The sequence below is a fragment of the Alternaria arbusti genome (genome assembly GCF_024043155.1).
Source record: "Alternaria arbusti strain BMP 1465 chromosome Unknown scaffold_2, whole genome shotgun sequence".
Lineage (NCBI taxonomy): Eukaryota > Fungi > Ascomycota > Dothideomycetes > Pleosporales > Pleosporaceae > Alternaria > Alternaria arbusti.
The window spans coordinates 1,024,525-1,047,372 of record NW_026249942.1 but is presented as its reverse complement, the minus strand read 5'-3'; the positions used below and the strand labels follow the sequence as shown (position 1 = coordinate 1,047,372).

Here is a 22,848-nt window from a genome sequence, read left to right as displayed (position 1 = left end):
CTGAAGTGATAAACACTGCGTGTTCGCCCTTCATCAAACCAGTCAGCAGCCCTCGCACTTGCTCTGGGAACACGACTGATCCTTCTTCGAGCCCCTGTGTAATGATACCGGGAGGCGACGTGTTCCGTACCCGTGGTTATGTCCTCCCATTCACGGATAGGCCGGGTGAGCTGATGCTCCCGGCACACAGGAAGCTCTGATGTCTTTGAGACGAGTAAGATTCAACCATGCCTAGGCGCGCGTTCTTTCTGAGGCAATCTCTGATCCCTCGCTCGATGGCTGAGTCCATGGCTGAGTTTCCAAGTTTCGAGCGGGTGTCACCGCATGCCCACCGTCACGGCAACAGGCGATGCCGTCCGGATCTTTCCAGCCACCTGAGCGGTAGGCACCAGCCCATGCGCGTGGCAGACACTGTCACAAACGCTTGGTCCCTCTAGCGATTAACAGACACTAGATCTGTCTGTTGGGCCCAGACTGACGGTGAGCGTTAGCACACAAGCTGCCATTAGGTCCTTTTGTTTTTCAAGTATCTGAGTGCAGCTGCATCGGCACTTGGTGGTAGCGTACTCTGGGGACAGCCGGCTTCACACTAGGCTACCCAGCTCTACGATCGCGAGCAAGCAAGCGTTCCTCAGCTCCGACACCGTACGGGCAGTTTCCCGGGCTCCAACAAAGTCTTGGGACACCCTTCTCGAACGTTTCAGACAAACAAATATGCAACTTGACAGCAATCGGAGCGTTCGCGGTGTTATACGGGATCAACGGGCCTGACCTCGCGAACAGACACTAGTATTGTACTAGTGTAATGTCCCGTCAACCGTGATGAGCCCGCCACTTTCCATCCATCATTTCTTAAGTTACACCCCTGATGACTGAGTATTACGCAACCAAGCTTGCAAACCTGGATATTCCCTACTTTGTTGACATTCTTGGCAGGCCGCATAGACTTCACCTTTCGGGCTTAGAGTTATGGTGTCGTTCTGTGACTAAGTAAAATGATGAATGGTCTTGAAACTCACCCGAGCTCACGCGAGAAAATGCCAAGATGTAAAAGTTCCAAGTGGGTCATATTCACGAACGAGCAGTGGGAACGGTGCAGGTCTACCCTGACTTGTTTGGCGTTTTGTAGATGGTACCTGCAGTGATGCGATGGTGGCGCAATGCTGTTTATAGTCTGGAACTTGAGGGTGTTAGTTGGTGTGAAAGTGTGCGCCGTCTAGGACGATTGTGACAAAGTTCGGATTCGGGTTCATGGTGCGCTAGGTAGACTCTAATTTGACTTGATCCGATTGGTCAAGCACCCAGAATCCTCGGATGCGATTGGCTACACATCATGGGTTTCAAGGTTGCTTGTCCGCTCCTCAAGTCCCGGTAACTCTCACATGAAGCACCCTCATGCCCAAGGACCTTCACTATGACGAGCGGTCGTCTGTCGTCATTTGGAATACGCAAAAATAACTTACTTTTGCTTCTCGGCATCCTGCTTCATGCCGCCCTGGATCCATTTGCGGCTTTTGGCAGCGTACTCCTCCATCTTGTTCTTGTCTGCGAGGAGCTCCTTGATTGTGTGAGGGTCCGGGACATGACGACCCTTTTCAACACCAGGTCGGGATGTCATGCGCTCTTCCCAGGCCTTGAGGGAAGGAAATTCGTCAATATCAACCCCAGCCCAACCTGCGGACGCCACCCAGCCATAGTGCGAGATATCTAGCATATATCAGCATATACCATCATGGGTATGCTGGAGTATCCAGCTGCTTGTGAATGCTGGGTAGGAGATGTCGGTTTTGACGAAGTTTCGGATAGATCATAGATGCCTCCATAGATGGTGCCATCATCTGCGGATGTAGATGTCGAGCTCACCGCTCAGTACATTTAAGGGGAGTGCTTACCGGCAATTGTACATTTCTCGCCACACAGATACGGCCTGTTATCTGAAGCAAGATGCTTGTCAAGCACTGAGTACAGACGACGTGTCTCGTTCTGGTATCGGTTGACACCGTACTCAATGTGCTCAGGGGCATATCGTGTGAAATGGTCTGCGGTCCACGTTAACCTGATATCCCAGCTGACATGGTACACCTCGGCTCCATTGCTGTACATTGTGAAGCAGTCTGAAGCCAAAGAAGCAGTAATCTGCGCCACCAGGGTGACTGTGCCTCCAATGGCTTCTGAAAATGCCTCCACATCGGAACCGACCCCCACATCGGAACCAAGATCTACAGTACAGCCGCTCGAGCGGTAATGCTGTCTCGTGAGGCTTTCCTCGCTTACGATGGGAGGGCTGATTCGATACGGTCATCTGGGTCGATGGAACCTGAGTACCAAAGCCAAGACAATCGACTCGCCGATCAAGCCACGCTGCGCCCATCTTACTATACATAACAGCATCTCATTGCCGCTCCATGTATGGTATTGAATGACGACACCACCTTGAGAGTGGTAACGAACCGTTGTTGCAGCGGGTGACAAGTCCACATGATCTCGGTACTGCCGTGAAAAAGCAAAGACCAGAAAGAAAAAGCATAGGGAAAGTTATGCTTACTAGCTTGACCCTGCATCGGACCAACGCCGGCGTTCTGAAAGTAAAGCCAATTTTTCATGGCATACCAGTCTCGTGTTCCCTTGGGAAAGCTGATCTTGTGATCCGAGTCGTAGCGATCGACAAGGTACTCCATGATGCTTCCGGATTCGAAGAGGTTGATAGTCTCGCCGTCGGTGAAGGTGTCGGTCAGTGTGGGGATTCGCCCATTGGGGTTCATCTTCAGGAACTGTTTGCCGTTAGCATGGTATTGATGCGAAAAGGGAACATAAGGCTGACCCATTCTTCTTTTTGTGTGTTCTTGGAGATGTCGATCTTGTGGACTTTGTAAGGGAGACTGGGAATATCAGTAAGCTGAGCTAACCTTGAATGCATGATATCTTTTTTCTATAACCACTGTGGATTATGAGTGAAAGTATGTAGCGCTTTGGAAATGTACGTTATTCGGCCATGGCTATCCAAAGGCAATATCCAGAGGCATTCGATGGTCTGGCACGAAAGTGAACCATCGCAACAGACACTTTCCGATGCGCAGATGCCTCTGACCATACCCCATAGTATTTCATGTGATTCGAACAAATCTCTTAGTTTGTTTTCCGTTTACTCCAAGCTGCTTGGAAACACCGAGGTTGTTGTCCATTCCTTTCGCACTCGTACGATGACAAGTGAGAGCCTTGACAGCGGAAGAGATGGAAATAGAAACATGTACTGCTAGGTTTCCCCAAGGAACATCCCCGAGATCGCAGGAGACGTCTTACATGGTCAGAAAGGTACGTACCCTAATTCCTCCAAAGTGATGGAGACCTTGATGCCATTAGGCGTCTGGGTGGTGTACAGGTTGATGTCCGATTGCTGAGACATTTTTGCGATGGATCCGTAGCTGTAAGTCGATACAGAAACAAGCAAAGAATTGCTGTAGTTCGTAGCTATATAGCTTGAGAGCTGACGTAGTGGAGCTTTGTGATCAAACAGCTGCGATGATGAAAGTGGGGTGTAATGAGGGGCAGCTTCGGGCGAAACCAACCTTGATGCTTTGTTAATAGTGCCGACGGCGAAAACTGCGGCGATTCGTAAGCGGTTCAAGAATCCAAATCTTATGCTTTAGCTACTGTGGTCAAGAGCCTTGGTGTCAAGGAACAGCTAATTCAGCAAGCTCATTGCTTAGAAGCGACTGCCAAAGCCTGCATCATCCAAGAACGACAGCCACAGCACTCGTAACTCGGCCATCAAACGTGCCCCTTGTACAGCTACGGAAGTTGGTGAGGACTATGTAGAGGCCAACATTTCGTCTAATAAACCATAGATTCAAATGTGGTAGCAGCTGGAACCAGTAGGTACAGAAGGAACGATTGTTAAGCAAAGCGGAGAATGGAAGCAGCCCGAAGGGTTTCGGCAAGTGAGTCTTCAATACGGCAAAATGGAAACTTGCCGATAAACTCTTACGGCGGTAGCTTCCCTAGTATTGCTGACGAAGCGCTGTACAGTCTGGTTGTACTGCACGCGTACAAGGTTGATGTTGAGATACCCGCAGGCTCCGGAATGGGCCAAAATCGTGTTCAACGCGGGGTCTCGGACATGCTGATATGATGACCTGGGGACAGGCGCGTCGTAAAGAGCTTACATAGTGATATCAGGCTACGAACCACGCGAATACGTGAATGTAATGGTGAGATTCGCGTTTGGAAGCAGCAGCGGTGTGCACGTGATCTGCAGGGCAGCAAACCGCAGCCTAAAGCGGCCAAGCGTGCTCCTTACTAGCCTGAACCTTTGCCTCGTCGCGACAGCCTCCACTTTCTCACCAACTACACCTCCATCGCAACCACAACCTCTTGTCAACAGCAAACATGTCGTGGCGCAACCAGGGCATCACGGGCTCTAATAACATCCCTCTAGGTACTCGCCGTCGTTTCGGTGGAGGCGACGATGATGGCGGCTACAACCCATCAGCGCCCGCCGAAGGCTTGTCTGAGTTGAAGCGCGGCCGCAGTCCTGAGCGCAGTAAGTCGAGTCTTCCCACGCACTCCCATTCATCTGCTAACAGCCAAGCTGCAGACTCTGCCGACGGTCCGCGACAGCGCAAGAAGCGCAACCGATGGGGTGACGCGAGCGAGAACAAGGCTGCTGGCTTGATGGGCTTACCGACTGCCATCTATGCCGCCATGACTACTGAGCAGCTTGACGCGTATACCCTGCATCTGCGCATTGAGGAGATTACCCAGAAGCTCAAGATCAACGACGTGGTCCCAGCCGATGGTGACAGGTACGTGGCTTCCCTCCTTAGACGTTGGAGATGCTAACATGGACAGGTCCCCATCGCCGCCTCCCCAGTACGACAACTTCGGTCGCCGTGTCAACACTCGCGAGTTCCGCTACCGCAAGCGCCTCGAAGACGAGCGCCACAAGCTCGTTGAGAAGGCGATGAAGACGCTTCCTAACTACCACCCACCTGCCGATTACAGGCGGCCTACTAAGACACAGGAGAAAGTCTACGTTCCGGTCAATGATTACCCGGAGATTAACTTCAGTACGGAACTAACCCCTCTAACTCCCCTCCCCCTGTTTTGCTCTACCCCAGCCTTTGTCTTGACCAGCCTGCTCAGACTGCTGGATGTTCACGTGCATCTAGTGGCACCTGCAGTAAAGCTATGTCACTAACCCTAACCCTTTTGCTCACAAATTTTTGATCATACACTAACCACAGCTTTTTGCACTAACAGTTGGTCTACTCATTGGCCCCCGTGGAAACACCCTCAAGAAGATGGAGACCGAATCCCAGGCAAAGATTGCGATCCGCGGCAAAGGCTCTGTCAAGGAGGGTAAAGGACGTTCTGACGCAGCTCATACCAGCAACCAGGAGGAGGATCTTCACTGCTTGATCATGGCCGACACCGAGGAGAAGGTTAACAAGGCGAAGAAGCTTATCCACAACGTCATCGAGACTGTAAGTCACCACTGTCTTCCCAATTATGTACATGTACTAACACTTGTAGGCTGCTTCCATCCCTGAAGGTCAGAACGAACTCAAGCGCAACCAACTTCGTGAGCTTGCCGCCCTCAACGGTACCCTTCGCGACGACGAGAACCAAGCCTGCCAGAACTGCGGTGAGATCGGTCATCGCAAGTACGACTGCCCGCAGAAACAGAACTTTACGGCCAGCATTATCTGCCGCGTCTGTGGTCAAGCTGGTCACATGGCTCGCGATTGTCCCGACCGCAAAGTTGGACAACCCTGGCGCAACGACAACCGTTTCCCCGACCGCGGTCAGCCAGCTCGTATCGCTGCTCCGGAGAACGAGCTCGACGCTTTCATGGCCGAGATGGGAGGTGCCCCTGGACAGCCTCGTGCGGCGATCGAGTACAACGGCAACGGTGCTGCCGGTGGAGACAGCTACGGTGGAGGCGAGCGTGCCGTCAAGCCCTGGGAGCGTGGTCCTACTGGTGGCTCTGCACCCTGGGCGCGCAACGATGGCGATGACCGTGGTCGCGGTGACAGCAACTCTGCTGCTCCTCCCCCCTGGGCTGGTGGTGGCGGCCGTGGCGGTCAGTCTTATGACCAAGGCTACGGTGCTGGCAACGGTGCGGCTCCTTGGGCTTCTGCCACCCCCACTGCGCCTGCGGCAGGTGCTGGCTACGGATACGGTGGTTATGGTTACGACCAGAACGCTGGCATGGGCGCTCCTGGTGCCTACGGTGCCCCTGGCTATGGCGCTCCTCCTCCTCCCTCCGGTCCTCCTCCTGGACTGGGTCCTCTCTTCCAGAGCTATGGTGGTGCTGGCAGCCCTCCTCCGCCTCCCCCGCCGCCGTCCGGATCTGTGCCTCCACCACCCCCTCCGGGCGAGGCACCTCCTCCTCCCCCGCCCAGCGACGCTCCCCCACCACCGCCACCACCTCCGGCTTAGATGGACAGATGATGCAGCGATCGCGCAGATTCCGGATTGTGCATAGCCAGTTTTCGTGTCTATGCCCGCTGGTATCTAGCTATTAACAGCTGTAGCAATATCTTTGTCTTGAAAGCGCTGATGGTGGTCTTTGGGAGTCATGTACATCTAACTCGAGCAGAGAGCCGCCGGTATATGGCACAGGTAAGCTCACGGGCGAGGTCTAGTAAGTATGTAGCTTCTCGCACTTTGTGCTTGGATACCTAGGTGCTAGATATACTCTGTACATGAAAAAGCGAGGCCGTACTTAGCATTTTGAATGCAATTTCTCTTCGATACTTTGATGATACCTATACTTCGTGTGTGAAAAGCAGCCAACGGTTTCTGCAGTTATGATTTCCAAGTGAACGAGAAGTGACTACCTAGGTATGGCGACGTAGATGACGTTGCTCGCCAAGGCGGTGCTAGGACAAGCGGCGGGACCAGGCATGAGCGTGACAGGGCGGGCACATGCAGACAAGCTCATGTTGACGATGCGCGCTTGACTACTCGACCCTCTCATTTGCCTGTATCCTTCTTTCTAGATGCTTGCCTTGCGTGCTTCTCCATTTTCTTAGCGACTTGCGACCCCGCTCTGGGCCGCCCGCCCTCACTCTCACCCACCCTACAGTCGTTATGGAGCGGATACGCGTGAGCAAGGTACGAGTCGCTGCGAGCTCTACAGGTCCCGCGAAGCCATGCTGATACTACTCCTAGGTGGAAGGCGTCTACCTCCTCCGTAGAGGCACGCGCTTCGACGGCACGCTGCATCTTATGCCCCACCATCTCGTCTTCAGCTACCTCCCTAGCCCGCCTGCCGACGCTCCTGCCGACGCGAAACCACCGCGGCAGAAAGAAGTATGGATAACGTATCCTATGATCAACTATTGTTCTCTCAAACCGTGCCCGCCCATCCTGCGCCAGGAGCCTTCGATCCGCATACGATGTCGCGACTTTACCTTCTTTGCCTTCTTCTTCCCCAACGAGAAGAAGGCGCGTGATGTGTACGATAGCATACGGGCACTCTCGTGCAAGATTGGTAGACTGGACAAGCTACTAGCCTTCAGCTACCAGCCAAAACCGCCGGAAGATCAGCAGAATGGTTGGGAGATTTACGACGCCCGCCGCGAGTGGAAGCGACTGGGCATCAGTCCCAAGGACACAGAGAAGGGCTGGCGGATCTCTGAAGTCAACGTCGAATATAAGGTACATCAGATGTGACATGTAAGGTCAAACACAGGTCTTGACGAGTGGAACAGTACGCCCCGACATATCCCGCCCTCCTCGTCGTTCCCACCAACGTCTCAGACAGCGTTCTCAGATACGCCGGTGAATACCGCTCGCGACAACGCATACCAGCCCTCGTCTACCGACATCCCATCAACAACTGCTCTATAACTAGAAGCTCACAGCCCACACCGGGTCTGCGCGGGAATCGGAATCCTCAAGACGAGCGGCTTGTCGCAGCCATCTGGGCTACTAACCGTGGGTGGAAACCTGCGAATGCCTCTTCTTCAAACTCTACAGAACTCACTCCCGACACCAGCGTTGTGAACCTGAATGATTCCAGTGCTAATAGCTCTTTTGTTGGGACAGTGGACGAGAATACGAACACCGGCAGGACCACAGCAGACGATCTGACGGCGTCTTCGGAGACAGACCCAGACGCACCAAAAGTTTACGGAGCCCAGCAGCGTAACCTCATTGTCGATGCCAGACCTACAGTCAATGCGTATGCGATGCAAGCTGTTGGACTTGGCTCGGAGAAGATGGACTATTACCCTGGTGCGGAAAAAGCCTACCTCGGAATCGACAACATCCACGTCATGCGGAAGTCGCTTGATACAGTCATCGAAGCGCTAAAAGAGTCCGATCTAGTGCCTTTCCCTCCCAATCGACAGCTTCTGGCAAAGAGCAACTGGATCAAGCATATTGCCAACATACTCGACGGGACTGCGCTGATAGCCCGAACGGTCGGGATTATGCACTCCCACGTCCTCATACACTGTTCTGATGGCTGGGATCGTACGAGCCAGCTCAGTGCACTCAGTCAGATTCTACTAGATCCATACTACCGGACATTAGAAGGATTCATTGTCCTTGTCGAGAAAGACTGGCTATCGTTTGGACACATGTTCCGACACCGATCGGGTTTCTTGAGTCACGAAAAATGGTTCACTATAGAGAACGAGAAGATTGAGCGCAAGAGCGACGGCACTGGAGGCAGCAACCCCTTTGAGAATGCTCTCCGTGGTGCGCGGGGTCTCTTCAACCGACACAACGAGTCGAACGAGTCTCTCAACCAGCTGCCAGAGACGAACGTACCGGAAAACGGCACAGATGTTGCAGAACCTACTTCAGCAAAGCCGGCCCAGATCGGAGCTGCGGAAGAGCATCGCATCACCAAGGTGAACGAGCTGTCACCAGTCTTCCATCAATTCCTCGACTGCGTTTATCAACTGCACTACCAACACCCAACCCGATTCGAATTCAGCGAGCGCTTCTTGAGGCGCTTACTTTACCATCTTTATTCTTGTCAGTACGGAACGTTCCTCTTTGACAATGAGAAGGAACGCATAGATACCAGGGCTAAGGAGCGAACAAGGAGTGTGTGGGACTACTTCCTGTGCCGGAAGCAAGAGTTCATGAATCCAAACTACGAACCTGAGATCGACGATGCTGTTCGCGGCAAGGAGCGCATGATCTTCCCTCGGAAAGGAGAGGCGAGATGGTGGGCTGAGTGTTTCGGTCGTACGGATGAGGAAATGAATAGCTTTGGTTCTCAATTGCCGCCGACCCTTACACCACAGACCAGCAATGCCAGTGCTGGCAGGAGTGGCACAAGTACGCCGATAGTTCAAGAACCTATCGTGACGGGTACAGAGACCGCAGAGGGAGCGACTGGAGCAGGTACGACCGTTCATCCTCCACCCACACACGCCGTCGGTGACCGTTCTCCGATGGCATCGAACACACCAAAACCCCTCGATGCCGCAGCTGCTCTGGGACAAGACCTAAGGCAAGGAGTTATGGCGAGCTTCGAGAAATTGGGGTTCACTGGCAACGGGAATAGAGCAGCGAGTCCAGCTGCAGCAAGCAGTAGACCAAGCGAAGACGTCGCAAGTGACATTGTGAAGCCAAGCTCAGACCTGAGTGCCGATATGGACACGGATCGACCAGCGCAAGATGTCACTCAGGACACGGTCGACAAGAAGCCGGAAGAGCCTATACAAGACAACGAGAATACGAGCTCCGGAGTGAAAACCGAACAGCCCACTGAGCCCGTGTCGCACCAGGCTGTCGATTTGGGGCTGGGAGCGGACATTGTGGAAAAGAAAGCAGAGAACAGGAGCAGAAGTCGACAAAAGCCTAGCCAGGCGGTGGCGGCGAAGAAAGAGGTTGAGATGGAGATGCAATAACGAGGTGGGGTGTCGGATGATCAGTAAGCTGGTCATCCTTATGAAGTATGGAATCATGGTAGAGGGTTGACGAGACACGGTAATGCAGAGTCACGATGAATGTAACGAAAGATACCCCTCGTTAGTACTTTTAGATGCAGCTCATCTGTCGGCTGACATGTTTCACGCAACGTCCTGGTTTAGGTCAGATCTTCGCCTCGCGTGGATGCTACACCCTTTCGCGAAGCAGCGAAAGCTCCAAACGACCTGATGCCAGATTGCCTTTGCTGATTTTCACACTGGTTTTCCTTTGCATGTTGGCTGTATGGAACGAGTCTGTGGCTTGTCAAGTCGAGCGTCCGTTGAGAATGATAGCCGGACACTTTGTTTCTAGCGTTCACTACCCCGCAAGAGGCGCCTGTTATGTGTTGTTTGTTATCAACTGTTACACAAGCCCCACCACCCCTTCATCAAACCAAAACACTTCAGCTTCTTGAAATATCAACCCTACGACATAATCGTACTGTCGGACAGTGACATGACTTCGAAACCTTCACCACTCAATCTTCGCGATGCGATACGCATTGCGCTGATCTTCGCCATACTCGCATATGCCCAGCTGCTCAGTCCACTGCCACTTTGGGCGGTTGTTGTTCGTCTCTACGTTGTAGGCACTACGTGCGTTTCCATTGCGCACTTCAGCAGAGGAAGAACGGGTACTGCCATGGCTTGGGACGTCGTTTACGGCCTCCTTGTCTGCTTGTGTCCATTCTGGGGCAGGTCTCTTCTACGCATGACATGGTTGGGGTGCAACATTGACGGCTGGCGCTTTCAACTCGTCTATTACACCTTTGTTGCGAGGAAATTGATCTATCTTCTGCCCGCTAACTATGGCAGCGATGTTGAGGTAAGATAGTCCTCCTTCCTTCTAGACATGCTCGCTTATTAATCGGAGGCTTGCCTAGGCATTGCTTCCAGAATATAGATATGCATATGTTTATTTTCGAAGCTATATTGGCACATTCACCTTGTTCATAGTATATCTGGCTTTATGGCGAAAGGCATATAGTTGGGTGGATGTGGTGGTCGCGCACTCCATCGTAACCTTGTTTGTCGAATATCTTTACCTAGCACGCGCGAACTATGTGTAAGTCTGCATCAACCCCGCATGCAAGAAGAGCATTAGTACTCATCACTTGTCAGACATTTGCAAAAGACTGGACGGACGATTCGACAAGACGTCTGGCCGTACAAGGACATGTTCACGAAGAAGTGGGCGACGAATGATCGGGGACAGCGGTTGTACAGGATCAATCACACGTTCTTGGAGCACCTTGAATGGTTGCAAACGGGGAGGGTAAAGGATAGAGATTGAGGTTTCTTTGATATTGCATTGTGGGGTTGACCTTTTTGTATTGCAACGACGCAGCGATTTCTGGTACACAGTCATCGAGTCGCCGTTTCCGAACGAGAGCGCCCATGACTTCCATGTTTCTTTCGCATATCGGCTCCTTATCGTAAGGCTCGGGGCGGGAACTTTGCTGTGCAGTTTCTTCAAAAATGGCACGTAGACGTAGACCGTTTAGCCTCAGTATGTCATCAAAAGCGTATGAACATGCAAAAGAAACTGCCTGGTGCCAAGGGCTCTGAGCCGCAGCTCCTGTATACCCTGGTACATGCGGGTGCCGATCTCCAAGAAATGAGGCGAGTGATAGAGGGGTCTTTTGAACCTGGCTAGATACGCTACTGCGTAATACAGCAGCCGAACAACATCTGACATGGCAGCGGGCCAGGCGCAACCAGTCAGCTTCTCGTACACGTGCCAAGAACCAGGTTTTATGCACGCCACCGTTATACCTGCGTCAAAGGGTGTCGTCGACTTTGGTATTAACAATTCGCCTACTTGTAAGAAACCTCCTGCTCAGTTTGGTGGGCGGTCGTTGCCTGCTTATGCTTGTCGTACTAGTGCGTGGGACGCCACCATTATACTTGCGTCAAAGCGTCGACTTTGGTATCAACCCGTCGCCTACTTGTAAGAAACCTCCCTCGGTTTGGTAGGCGGTCGTTGCCTACTTGTACTGAGTACCAAAGTACCCAGGTACCTAAGTCTCTTCCGACTCAACTCTGCTGCGAGGACAATGGGTTATCAATAAGACGCCAAGAAAATTACAGGAGACTGCGATCGCATTTCTTCCATGACTGCAGACAAAATAGGGGCCCGAAGCTCATTGAACGCAACTGGATGGTTGTGTGCGCATCGTGTGGGTAGGTACCCAGGTACCCGTAGTTCACTCGACGCTCCCTTGCGCCGTGCTCTCCGCTGTCGCAGCTCCCCACGTACATCAGATCCTAAGCTAGCCGCTGCGTACTACTAACCGCTTCCTTCGCGAGGCCTCTCGTTACACCACTGACCGCAGGTTGTATACTCGGCCGCCAAGTTGCCCCAGGTAGCTAGCTACCCGACATCTCGGCTCCCGCACCAAGCACCCCAGAAACTGCTCGCAAGTCTGCCACGACACTACGCCACGGAGGGCACAATGGGCTATGTAAAATGACCATGTATCTGCTTTTGCTCAAATCAGCGGTGCTCTGCAGCTGAGAAAGCTGGTGCATAAAGAGAGTGACCCTGTTGCGATATCAGATTCGATGTTTCACCCACGCCAGCTTTCTTTTCCTACTCAACCTGGATTTCTTGAATAGCCACATCAATTCACTGAGCTATGATGAGCCAAGGTAGCGGTTACAACTACCTCCGCTGGTTGCATTATGTTGCTGGCACATGTGGTCCTTCATGCCCGTACTGCCCCAGTTTCTCGCCTGACGAACCTTACACCACGTTGTCTTGTGAGCATGTTCTTCGCTATTTACGAGATGAATTCACTAATCATTTAGCGTCTTCCGTCGCTCCTTATGTAACGAATCATGATAACTTCGACGAAAGTCAATCGACTATCGCTAGACCAGCGGATGCCACGAGCACGCTCTCGATTGGAGTCGACCATGATGACAGGACTAGTGTAGCTGACACTAGATTGGCATACGCTTATAGCACACCTCCAGGTTCATTCCATGGGTGTCAGAATATTAACGAGGTCTACCAGCTGATGGGATCACACTATCAGCTTGTCCAGAACACTTACATGTATGTGCTGAGAGCCTATGGCCTCCAATATCCTGGCTGACATCAAGACAGCACTACTGATTCGCCGTTTAGTCCCTTCGATGACGGAAACAACGTGCTCCAGGGAATGGTGGGGCCAGAACTGTTTGACTTCCAAGGTCGAACTCTCAACAATACGCCACTGACTCTTGATCCAACTCTTTCGGGTGTTGCGTTCTCATCGCTATCCACTCCTCTCCCACACGGGCGGCCCCTCATGACCTATCGTTCGAACTCACCAAGCATCGACACGAACGACGTCATCAGATATATGCCCGCTACTGGGAGGCTCATGTTTGTTTGTAGCGAGCCTCAGTGCCATGGACGTACATTCGGTCGTCGGCAAGAGCTTGTGCGGCACTATAACGGGGCCCATGCACCACCAGATGCGGGCAACATGTTCTGGTGCGCAGTACCCGGTTGCGACCGTGGTGTCCGACCATTCCCGAGGAAGGATAAATTGAATGACCATGTTAGGAAGGTACACATGTCGATGGTTGGAGCCGCGTCGTCGAACTAACTATATGGTAATGTAGTGGCGTACAAGTAGATCCTGGTTGACAAGGGTTATCTGTTGTATCAGAGACGAATACCGAGTGTGCCTGTAAGGGAAATGCAAGCAGCCGCACAGTCGTAGTTCTTAGTACGTATGTCATCTGGTAACGCGAAGTAAAATCCCTAGATGTCAGAGCTATTCCACGCCATTCAAGTCGCCCAAGGATGACCTCCTTTCCCAAACTTCGCATCACAGAAAGCCAACTTCGTCAACCTCTTTTCCAAAATCTCTTCCTTGTGCATCTCCATCTCCTCGTAATCCCAGTTCACACTCACCATGCTGCCTCGTAACCATTCTGCTCTTTCTGTAGAGAGGAAAAGTGTCAAGCCTCCTGTTAGCATGGGATCGTCAAGGGCAAAGTCTAGATACTGCTTCGGCGGCATGTCTGTTGCAACGAGGCCGGGGAAGAGGCTGAATGTGCGGATGCCAGGCTGCTCATGATGAAGGAACTCCATGAACTTAGTTTGCGCGAGTTTACTGGGGATGTAGGAAGAGAAGTCGGGGTACATGTCGCCCAATGTTCCTGTCGAGACCGAAATCACGGTGCCCTTGCCGTCCGGCGCTTGGGCGAGGAAGCGGTGCACGTTCAGATGCACGGCCTTGACGTTCACTTCCTAAGCAGGTGTCAGTGACTATGAAGGGGCTTCTAGGAAAGAGAGGGGTCTCACAAAATCCTGCCACCATTTTCCTGGCTCACACTTGCCAATCATAGCTTGCGTCAAGGATCCGGCGTTATTGACGAGGACATCGATTCGGCCGACGGCTTCTGCTGCCCTCTTCCACAACGTCGAAACGTCTTCTTCCTTCGTGATATCGATGGACCCAGATGAATGTACCATCGTCTTATCTTGACCTATGGCGTCCAACTTCTCAACAACCTCTCGTAGTTTCTCTTCGTTCCTTCCGGTTATTACGATGGCCTTAGCACCAGCGGTTACCCATGCTTCAGCAATCGCTCGACCAATGCCACCTGTCGCCCCAGTGATTAGGACGGTCTTGCCCGCAGCTGAAAGGGCACGGTTGCTAGGTTCCAGGATAGGGTTGTTTTTGCGGTAGACTTTGCTCGTGAGTTGGACGGGCCAAGTTATCGCATCGTAGTCTGGTTGGTCAGTCATTGTTTTGGTAACCGATATAAGGAGTATGGTCTAATTATAAGTCGTTACTTGGGGAGTATAGTACTCGTTGTACAGTAGTTTTGGTATCTATAACATGACGCGACTGCGGGAAATCTGTGCGCGTCTTGTGCCGTACCCACAATATGCGGCACGCGATACGTACCTTCCGAAGCGGGATGCCGATGCCGACGCACGATCGCGGCGCGGACAACAGTAGCTAGTAGAAAGCGCACGTCGCATATCCTGCGGATACGGGAACAGGATGCCGGACCATATAGACACAATCATCGCGTGGGTGTAATTGATGACATAATAGGTATCTCAGATTCGCAGTTACTGTGTTTGTCCAAGACCCCAAGAAGGATCCAGTATATCAGCGTTGAACCAATCCAGAGAAGGTTGCGACTGAAACAGCTGCCACATCATATCGTCATTCCACGAAGATGGCATGATACCAGCAGTGTTGTCACTCCCGCTATTGTTCAAGATGCCAGAACCGTTCCCGAAAGCTGCCGACATGGGATAGGTCGCCAACGGTCCAGTCGAGTCTCCGCTCGGGTGCGGTGTCTGTCCATGGGTACCAGAACCCTGCACCAGGGGCCTGCAGAGACCCAGCAGCGTGGCACACAGCCGATGTAGTCGATGTACATACTTGTTCTCTGTAACGAGTGCAGAAAGACCATCGGTGACATCTTGGAGGAGCTGGAAATCTTGCGCGCTGGATGTGCCGACGACGTTGCAAAAGACGACGAAGAAGGGGCAGAGCGGGTAAGAAAGCATACTCCTGGTAGTCGTCAGTAACTGTGTAGACATCAAATTTAGTCGCACTTACCAGGCGAGGTAAGGATCATAGCCTTCGATGAAGTGATCCAAAGATCTTCCGAGCTCCTCTATGTCCTTTGCACACTCGAGTGCTTTCCGAGCGCTTTGTAGGCATTCTTCTCGTTCCAAGGGATTTGTCGTGACGGTGGGACTGAGGCGGTGGACCGACGTCAGGGTAGAAAAGTATCTGAACTCCATGCTTTTCCAGTGTATGAGAGCATCCGTTCTGCTATCCAAGAGATGCAGTTGCCGTTCCTTCTCCATGAGCTCGTAGATGTCCTTCATCTTTGTCCGTAGTTGCGCAACCTCATCGTTGAGTATAGTAGGCGATGGCTTCGTGTCCAATGTCAGATCCAGGATCTTGTCGAGTACGGGAAGCATCTCTAGAATGCTCATAGGGCTGGCTGGATCGGCTCGTAACAAGTACGAGGCTTTGACCGGAAGTTGAGGAAGAGATCTTGGTCGCAGCAGCAAAAGGCTCATGATACTGTCAAGAAATGCGCATTGGCCGACAAGTGCATAGATCTCGCTTTCGGAGTCATTTTCAGGCATTGGCTTATCAATATGGTGATATCCCAGAGCTACAATAGTGCGCGATGCATGTGCCGTGAGTTCCCAACAACTCACTGGGTTACCCATAATTTGCATCATGATGGCCTGCATCTATTAGTAAATCATCTCGGAGTAACACAGCTACCATAGACGTACCCCAGTGATCAAGGCCTGAGCAAGTAGTAGGGATGGCGCGGTTAGGAAACTAATGCGGTCCAGAGCAGTAAGCGCTGCTGTCAGATGATTGAACTCCATTTGCTGGATGTGCGTTTGGACGGCTGCACTTTTGGGGCCTTGTAGCTGATTTGCGTATAGTACAACAGCGCCTTGAAAGTGCACAATGACCTTGTACAGATTAAGGGTCTTCTCGTCCGCGTTGCCTTCCATTAAAGCGAGCGCGATCTTCTCAAACGCCTTTGGTGGTACATGATCGACAGTGTGGTAGCGAACGGCAGCGTTGCCTCGGTCTTTGGATTCAGCTAGCAGTATCATCAGTTCTGTGTCAAGATTGTCCAAGCATATCGACTTACTGCCAAGGATAATGTTGAAGATCTCGCGCTTGGATATTTCAGTGGAAACATGCATCGACTCGTCAAAAGTACTTCGATCAGTCATGGTCGGCGTTGGGGTATTTGATAGCTGGTCAACGAACGACATGGCGGTCTCGAGGACAGAACGCTGATGACCGGACAGCAGTCCATTGGTAGAGAGCTCTTTGCTAATATGTACACGAGCTTCATGTGCTGTCTGGGGACTGTTATCAACATCCGAAGCTGCCACCGGGGCCGGCACGTCTAGCGAGCTTGTTGTTCTCTGCCTCTTTGTCGGTCGGTCTGACGATGCTTCAATGGTCGGTACAGCGAAACTGTTTGTACACTCCTGCTCCTGCGCCAGGCTTGGGCTTCGGTGAACACTCTGGACCGAGTGCTCTAGACTCGACAGCCGCTCCACGAGAGCTTTTATTTTTTCGTCCCTGCATCATCATCAGAGCTGGAACGAAAGGTGCCAATCGAGAAAAAGAACTCCTGTTCTGCATCTGTCACAAGCACGAGACATGGGCAGTTGCTTACGTCCGAACTTTAGGCTTAGGAACGCGCTTGTGTCTGTTGCGCAAGCACTCCGCCTTGGCTGCCACACAGTTTGCACATGGCTCTTTGCGATCACATTTCACCTGCGAGCTGTCAACGCTTCAGTCGCAATGCAGGTAGTGGCCCGATTGGGTCGGCGACTCACCTTCCGGGAATGGCATAAGTCGCACGCGGGGACGCCTCCATGAGCAATCCAATTCTCTTCCGGCATTTTGTAATCCTGAGAGTAGTGGAGAACGCGACAAAGTAAGTAGTCCCCGACTCTAGGCTCGCTGCTGGAGGAGGACCGGCTTGATGCTCGGATATCTTGGCAGATTCAGACGGGGAATGATCCGTCCGAAGCTCCGACGTCATCTGCCCGACGTGCCCGGGACTGCCTTGTCCATGGCAAACTCCGAGGGCAGTGAGACATCGTCAGCAAGCCCAAACCTTGCTGCACGGTTCTTGAGACGAAGGCCCAAATATGATTCTGCACCCCTACCCGTACATTGTCCAACCGCGATCGCAGTTATGGAAATGAAAAGGACCGCTCCCTGCTGACTGCAGCTGCCGTTCTGGCCACGTGATCGCGTCAGGAATTTACGAGTGAGCACTCATATCTCCTGGGCCGCGCGTGCTCGAGCGTTGCATGTCGCGTCGTCGCGAAAGCAGAGATCGAGGCACAGGCCCGATGAGAGCCGGTGTTATAATGCGACAACCGTTCCCATCTTATTTTCAGCACGTGGGAATCCTCCAAAGGTGCGATGACTTGCAGCGATTGCACGCGTGGCAGGATCACAGAAAAGCAAACAAAATATTCGCAGAATTTCACAGCCGTTTCAGGAAGGACGCGATACACATTGCTGGCTGCCCCACGGCTACTCCCGCGAGGCTAGCCTTTCTGGGTGGAAGTGAAGGGTATTTGGTTGGATGGGGAGTTGAGGGCGTAAGTAAGACGCGATTGAGCGATGCAATGTCATCAAGCGAACACGCCGTGACGGTGCCGAAGAAGAAAAGTGGTATGGCATGTCGCTAAGAGGACGTGGGATACCGACGTTTCGCGACGTGAAAAGATATATTTCCGTGGTCGTACAGATGTCATACTTACCAAGTATCCGGTAGCAGGAGTTCTCGAAGGAGCAAACGTGCAGTCAAAGTCTGCAGTGTTTGGAAGGAACTGGTATCCATTACCCCATCGGTTCCACCGCGATGGAAGCGAAGTCATGGAATTTGATGAACATGCCGCGCTGTGTGGGACGAATCAGTCATCGTGGCAAGCATCGTCCACGTTTCGCCGAGGCCCTGCGTGTGTAACGTCTTTACGTGACGTGGGATTCGGTGGTTGAGCTGGTGCGCGGTCCTGCAGCGCGCTACTTGGAGGAGCGTGCGACGGATTAACACACCGTCTCATGTGACAGCGCGTTTGACAGAGCGCGTTCAGAACGACTATCCTGAACTCACCAACTCTTCAGGCGCTGCGCCGCTTGAGACGATTGACTGTGCCGCCTACGTTGGCGCTGGAGAGGGTCTGTCTCACGAACAAGGGGTGGCTTGTGTGGCGTGTTTTGGTCAGCGTCGACCTCAGAATTGGGTTGAGAAGATATCGACGCAACACTGTCAGACCCCTGACTCGACAAAACGGGCTCCCCCATTACCACGCCGCTGCCTACATGCATCAATGGACATTCAGAGGATGCGGATGAGGCTGGTGCTCGAGTACCAATGGAGCAGGCGCGCCTTGCCACATCGAAGGCCCCGTGCAGAAGGAACGACCGGCATTGGATCGGGTGCGAATGTTGATGCATGCCGTGAAGCCTGAGTGCCGGGTAGGTGACGGGCATGCATGTGAAATGGCGATCGTTCGCTGCAGCAACAGAAGGCCGTCGGCGGTGTAGAAGCAGCAGAGAAGACGGCGGACGTACAGGCTTCTTGGGCTGTGTGGCATTGAGTGATTTTGCCACAATCGGGCCACTATCTCTGTCCTCAGCGCGCTGGCAAAAAGAAGGCGGTTCCAAAGTTGTTCTGCGTTGATGCGACGGGAAGCCAATCAGATAAGCGAACCCCAGGCTGCGTGGGGTGTATCAGGAAGTCGCGATAAGGGACAGACCACCATGGATCCTTCCCTCGCTCTCGGGCGCCTACGAAGCGTCTGGTACGGGTGACGACCATGTCTATCCAACCTTGGAAACCTTTGACGACGCTGCATGTGGACCAGCGTCTTCCAGAACCGGCATCCTCACTGCGGAATCGGGGCGCTGCTCCGCGTCTGCTATGACGAAGAAGTGTTACAAATGGCCTCAGGCCGTCAGGCTCGGCTCGTGTGGGGTTTGGCTCACCGTCCAGAGGCAGGGCATGGCACGTCTTGTGGGCGGTGGAGACAGGCGCATATCAGATGAATGCCGTGGCCGCGATAAAGCGTCGCACAGGGGCGCCGTGTCGAGAAGCCACCCGGTGTGCTGCAGGGCATTGCGGCTGCAGCAGCGCAGGCACGCAATGAGAGGGCACATGGGGCCTGCGGCGACTCCAGGCGGTCTCGAGGCTCCCACGCCCGCCGTGTCATTGGCGCGTTTTCTGGCAGAGGGCGTGAGTCTTATCTCTTACTCCTGGCTCGGCGGCCACCACACACCCCAAACTCCAGCTTCCAACCGCATCCACAACCAGCCCAGCACTGTCCCCGCCCAGCACAGGGCTGGCCATCCCCGGCGCGGGAGCTAGTTCCAATGCCAAAAACAAAGAGTACCTGCACATCCCAGCGCCCCAAAACCTGACCAGCACCCACTGCGCTCCTACGCTCTCTACCGCTGCTCCAACCCTCCCTCTCACCCACGGGTGCACAGGTCTGCCGTCCTTTTGATTGTGCCACCTTCCACTCGGATGCTCCCGCGTGCACCGCCTGTCCGGCTCTGAATGTACGTAGTCCATGATTGCTTATCTTGTGCGCCAGCCCCATACATACCCGGGCGACATGCCTGTGCCTGTATATTACGAGCCTCGCCCCAGCTAACCGTTGTGCCTCAGGCTCTTGGCTTCGTCTCCCCTGCGTGCGATACCGTAGACACAGTCGCTCCTTCCGTACACCCAGAGACCCTCTCTGCCGGCCTTCCATGAGCCGCCCATTACCCATACAGCAACCACGCTACGACCACCACCTCAGGTCGACTCCTGATGTTCCATAGCAACATCCAGGCCCCCGTCCATCCGACTGGAAACCCCGCGCCTGGCGACGAACCTCAGCTCCCCCGCGGAGAATGCGGCTTCATCCTCCCACCGTCTGAGGGGCGGGGCGCCCGCCAGCGCTGCCCCTGCCGTAGCTTCTATCCCGACTCCATCATACGCTCCCGCTGTGGGTGCGGACACCAGGCGTGGAACCATGAGGCCCAGCCCATCTCGACTGTGTCAACCGAGGCATACATACAGGCAGTAGAGCAGATGAAGCGGCTGAAGCAGGAGGTCAAGCGCTTCGAGACGCTGGAGCAAGACTTGAAGCAGGAGCTGTTCAGGGAGCGCCTTGCTCGAGAAGAGCTGGTGCGGACCAACCATGCAGTACAGGCGCGCATGTACCACAACATGCAACTTCTCAAGTTGTCTATTGATGACCGAGTCGAGGCTGTGGTGGATAGGACAACAGAGCTCAGCGATCAGATCAAGGTGCAGGGCGAGCGGCTCACCATGGTAGACGAGTTCAGCATGGATTTGGAGAACAGAGTCGACCGGGTGGAGCAGTTCAGTGGCATGTCGCGAGACGTCACGCCTGCTGCCTCGACGCCAAAAACGCGTCTGTCAACACCAAAGGCCTCGCCTGCGCCGCCAATGCCACTGTTGATGCAGTCAAATCACACCCTTGGTCAACTTCCGATTCGAACTGATAAGAAGTACCCCCTTTCGTGGAGCGTACGTGTCGTCTTCGTCCCACGCAAATCGCAGAGGTTCGCGTACGACCCGGACAGCAACGGCTACCGACGATGTGCTTCGCGCAAGCTGCTGCAAACCCTCGAATTCCCCAGTCCGGATAGCTCCTGTTTCGCGAATGGCATCGAAACTGCCTTCAAGGGCGTGTTCCGTGGCAGACCGTGGATGCCAATGACCGGTCATCGCCCAGCCGACGAGCCCTATGGCCGCATGGCGCTGACGCTCTTACCACCTGATCTCGTTCACCGTGGTGTATGGGATTATCCTTTCCTGGAGGACCACTGCATCGCGCATGACAAAATGCAAGGAGATCTCCTGTACATCACCCTGCAGTATGAAGATGTCACCTGGAACGAAATTCGATTCTTGCCTCCCGTGACCGGCATCGACGAGACCTGTTGGGAACACGACGAGGAGCTGGACGGCACTGCCAAATACAAGAGCTTGGACTCTGAGATTATGTACGACTACCAGGATCCTCCTCCTACTTATTCATCTCGAACTCACTCGATGGCGACTAGGGCGCCTTCGGGGCTGGACGTCCTCGCCAACTCCGCTGCCATGCTGAGTCCGATCGAGCGCGCTCAGACAGCATCATCGGTCCGTTCTTCTAGGCTGAGCCCTCTGAGCCCTCTGCAGCGTGCGCCAACCCAGTCGTCAAGCCATTCCAGTCATCCGCGTTTCTCCTCCGAGCGCAGTAGCCTTCGCAGCTTCGACACGGAAACCACAGATGATGAGCATCGCGACAAGAAGCCCAAGCTGCGGTCGAAGCAGAGCATGCCCAACGTCAATGGCAACGGTCATGCGCAGCAGCCAATGTACGTCTCGGGTCGCTCCAAGCGTAAGATGCCGGTCAGGGAGAAGGGACCCAAGGAGCCTCTGCATTTCAATGTCGCTGGTGTCGCCAAGGGCGGGCTTAACTTCCTGCACCCTCGCTCCTCGAAGGGAAAGGAAGTAGCCCATAACCCGTAAGACAACAATGTCTGGTCTCTCTTTTCCTTATGTATAAAGTTTCTCATCTGCACTCGGTAGAGGCGTTCACGAGTAAAAGCCTCACTTTGTTTACAGGATACCCACTGGCGTTGTATATTATGGTTGGATGTACCATTCCAATTGCGTTTCTTCTCTGTTCTCCTCAGATCTGTCGTTGCGTCTTATGCAGTCATCATGCACGAGACGTATTCCGGAGCTTCAGCAGACACATTTCCTTATTCGAATATAGACGACTTGGAAGACAATATGTCCGCTTGAACCAAGAGCCTGCAATGTACTCATAGCTCGCGCGATGAAGATGACGATATTCTGGTACACTCACCGTGCGAACCCTTGGAAAGTCTTCACCCAATCAGTGATCTAACGACAGACGTTCTTGCGCTATCAGGATGATCTACAAACAAGACACGGCCCGTGTGAAGCTGCCGCATCCAGGAAGCTGTCGTGCGCTCATGTTGGAAGAGGCTTGGTTGTGGGTCCTCCGATAACGTATCGTGCTACCCTGCTCTGATAACCGCCCGCATAACCCCATTCCGAATTCAACAGCCAAGGCGGCGCAGCGGAATTGATATGAAGCAACAAGTCTTGGTTAGTGATTTGCCCAGCCATCATACCCCGATTCTGTGGAAGATTGAATTGAAGATTGTTGACCACGGTATAACGTTTTTCCATACCAAGACACCTGCGAGTGATTGACAGGAAGAATAACTTTGGAACATCAGAGCCAAATGTCACGTGCGATCTGATAGACGTAGACTGTGCGGCTGAGATGTTGGGGGCGACTAACCCCGCCATCCTGACAATGTGGTGAAGGAAT

At 53.3% G+C, this 22,848-nt stretch overlaps 6 protein-coding genes across 6 annotated transcripts; 3 read left to right on the top strand and 3 right to left on the bottom strand.

The window, feature by feature from the left end:
- Positions 1-1,459: 1,459 nt before the first annotated feature.
- J4E86_001924 (uncharacterized protein) lies at positions 1,460-3,403 on the bottom strand (the record flags this gene model as incomplete). The annotated part of the gene is made up of 5 exons (XM_051442487.1): positions 1,460-1,707; positions 1,893-2,039; positions 2,546-2,771; positions 2,822-2,879; positions 3,321-3,403. The coding sequence occupies 5 exons, from the start codon at positions 3,401-3,403 to the stop codon at positions 1,460-1,462; spliced, it is 762 nt and encodes a 253-aa protein (XP_051306075.1).
- A 983-nt stretch (positions 3,404-4,386) lies between these two features.
- Positions 4,387-6,441, top strand: BBP1 (Branchpoint-bridging protein; the record flags this gene model as incomplete). The annotated part of the gene is made up of 5 exons (XM_051442486.1): positions 4,387-4,540; positions 4,595-4,802; positions 4,849-5,066; positions 5,260-5,483; positions 5,533-6,441. 5 exons carry the CDS (start codon positions 4,387-4,389, stop codon positions 6,439-6,441), a joined length of 1,713 nt encoding a protein of 570 aa, XP_051306074.1.
- Positions 6,442-7,095: 654 nt separating this feature from the next.
- On the top strand, positions 7,096-9,878 carry J4E86_001922 (uncharacterized protein; the record flags this gene model as incomplete). Its single annotated transcript, XM_051442485.1, has 3 exons — positions 7,096-7,119; positions 7,177-7,665; positions 7,719-9,878. The coding sequence occupies 3 exons, from the start codon at positions 7,096-7,098 to the stop codon at positions 9,876-9,878; spliced, it is 2,673 nt and encodes an 890-aa protein (XP_051306073.1).
- A 3,844-nt stretch (positions 9,879-13,722) lies between these two features.
- Positions 13,723-14,688, bottom strand: J4E86_001921 (uncharacterized protein; the record flags this gene model as incomplete). The annotated part of the gene is made up of 2 exons (XM_051442484.1): positions 13,723-14,187; positions 14,242-14,688. The coding sequence occupies 2 exons, from the start codon at positions 14,686-14,688 to the stop codon at positions 13,723-13,725; spliced, it is 912 nt and encodes a 303-aa protein (XP_051306072.1).
- A 333-nt stretch (positions 14,689-15,021) lies between these two features.
- On the bottom strand, positions 15,022-16,677 carry J4E86_001920 (uncharacterized protein; the record flags this gene model as incomplete). The annotated part of the gene is made up of 4 exons (XM_051442483.1): positions 15,022-15,472; positions 15,521-16,167; positions 16,219-16,541; positions 16,593-16,677. 4 exons carry the CDS (start codon positions 16,675-16,677, stop codon positions 15,022-15,024), a joined length of 1,506 nt encoding a protein of 501 aa, XP_051306071.1.
- Positions 16,678-20,294: 3,617 nt separating this feature from the next.
- On the top strand, positions 20,295-22,010 carry J4E86_001919 (uncharacterized protein; the record flags this gene model as incomplete). The annotated part of the gene is made up of 2 exons (XM_051442482.1): positions 20,295-21,499; positions 21,560-22,010. The coding sequence occupies 2 exons, from the start codon at positions 20,295-20,297 to the stop codon at positions 22,008-22,010; spliced, it is 1,656 nt and encodes a 551-aa protein (XP_051306070.1).
- Between the last annotated feature and the right edge of the window lie 838 nt (positions 22,011-22,848).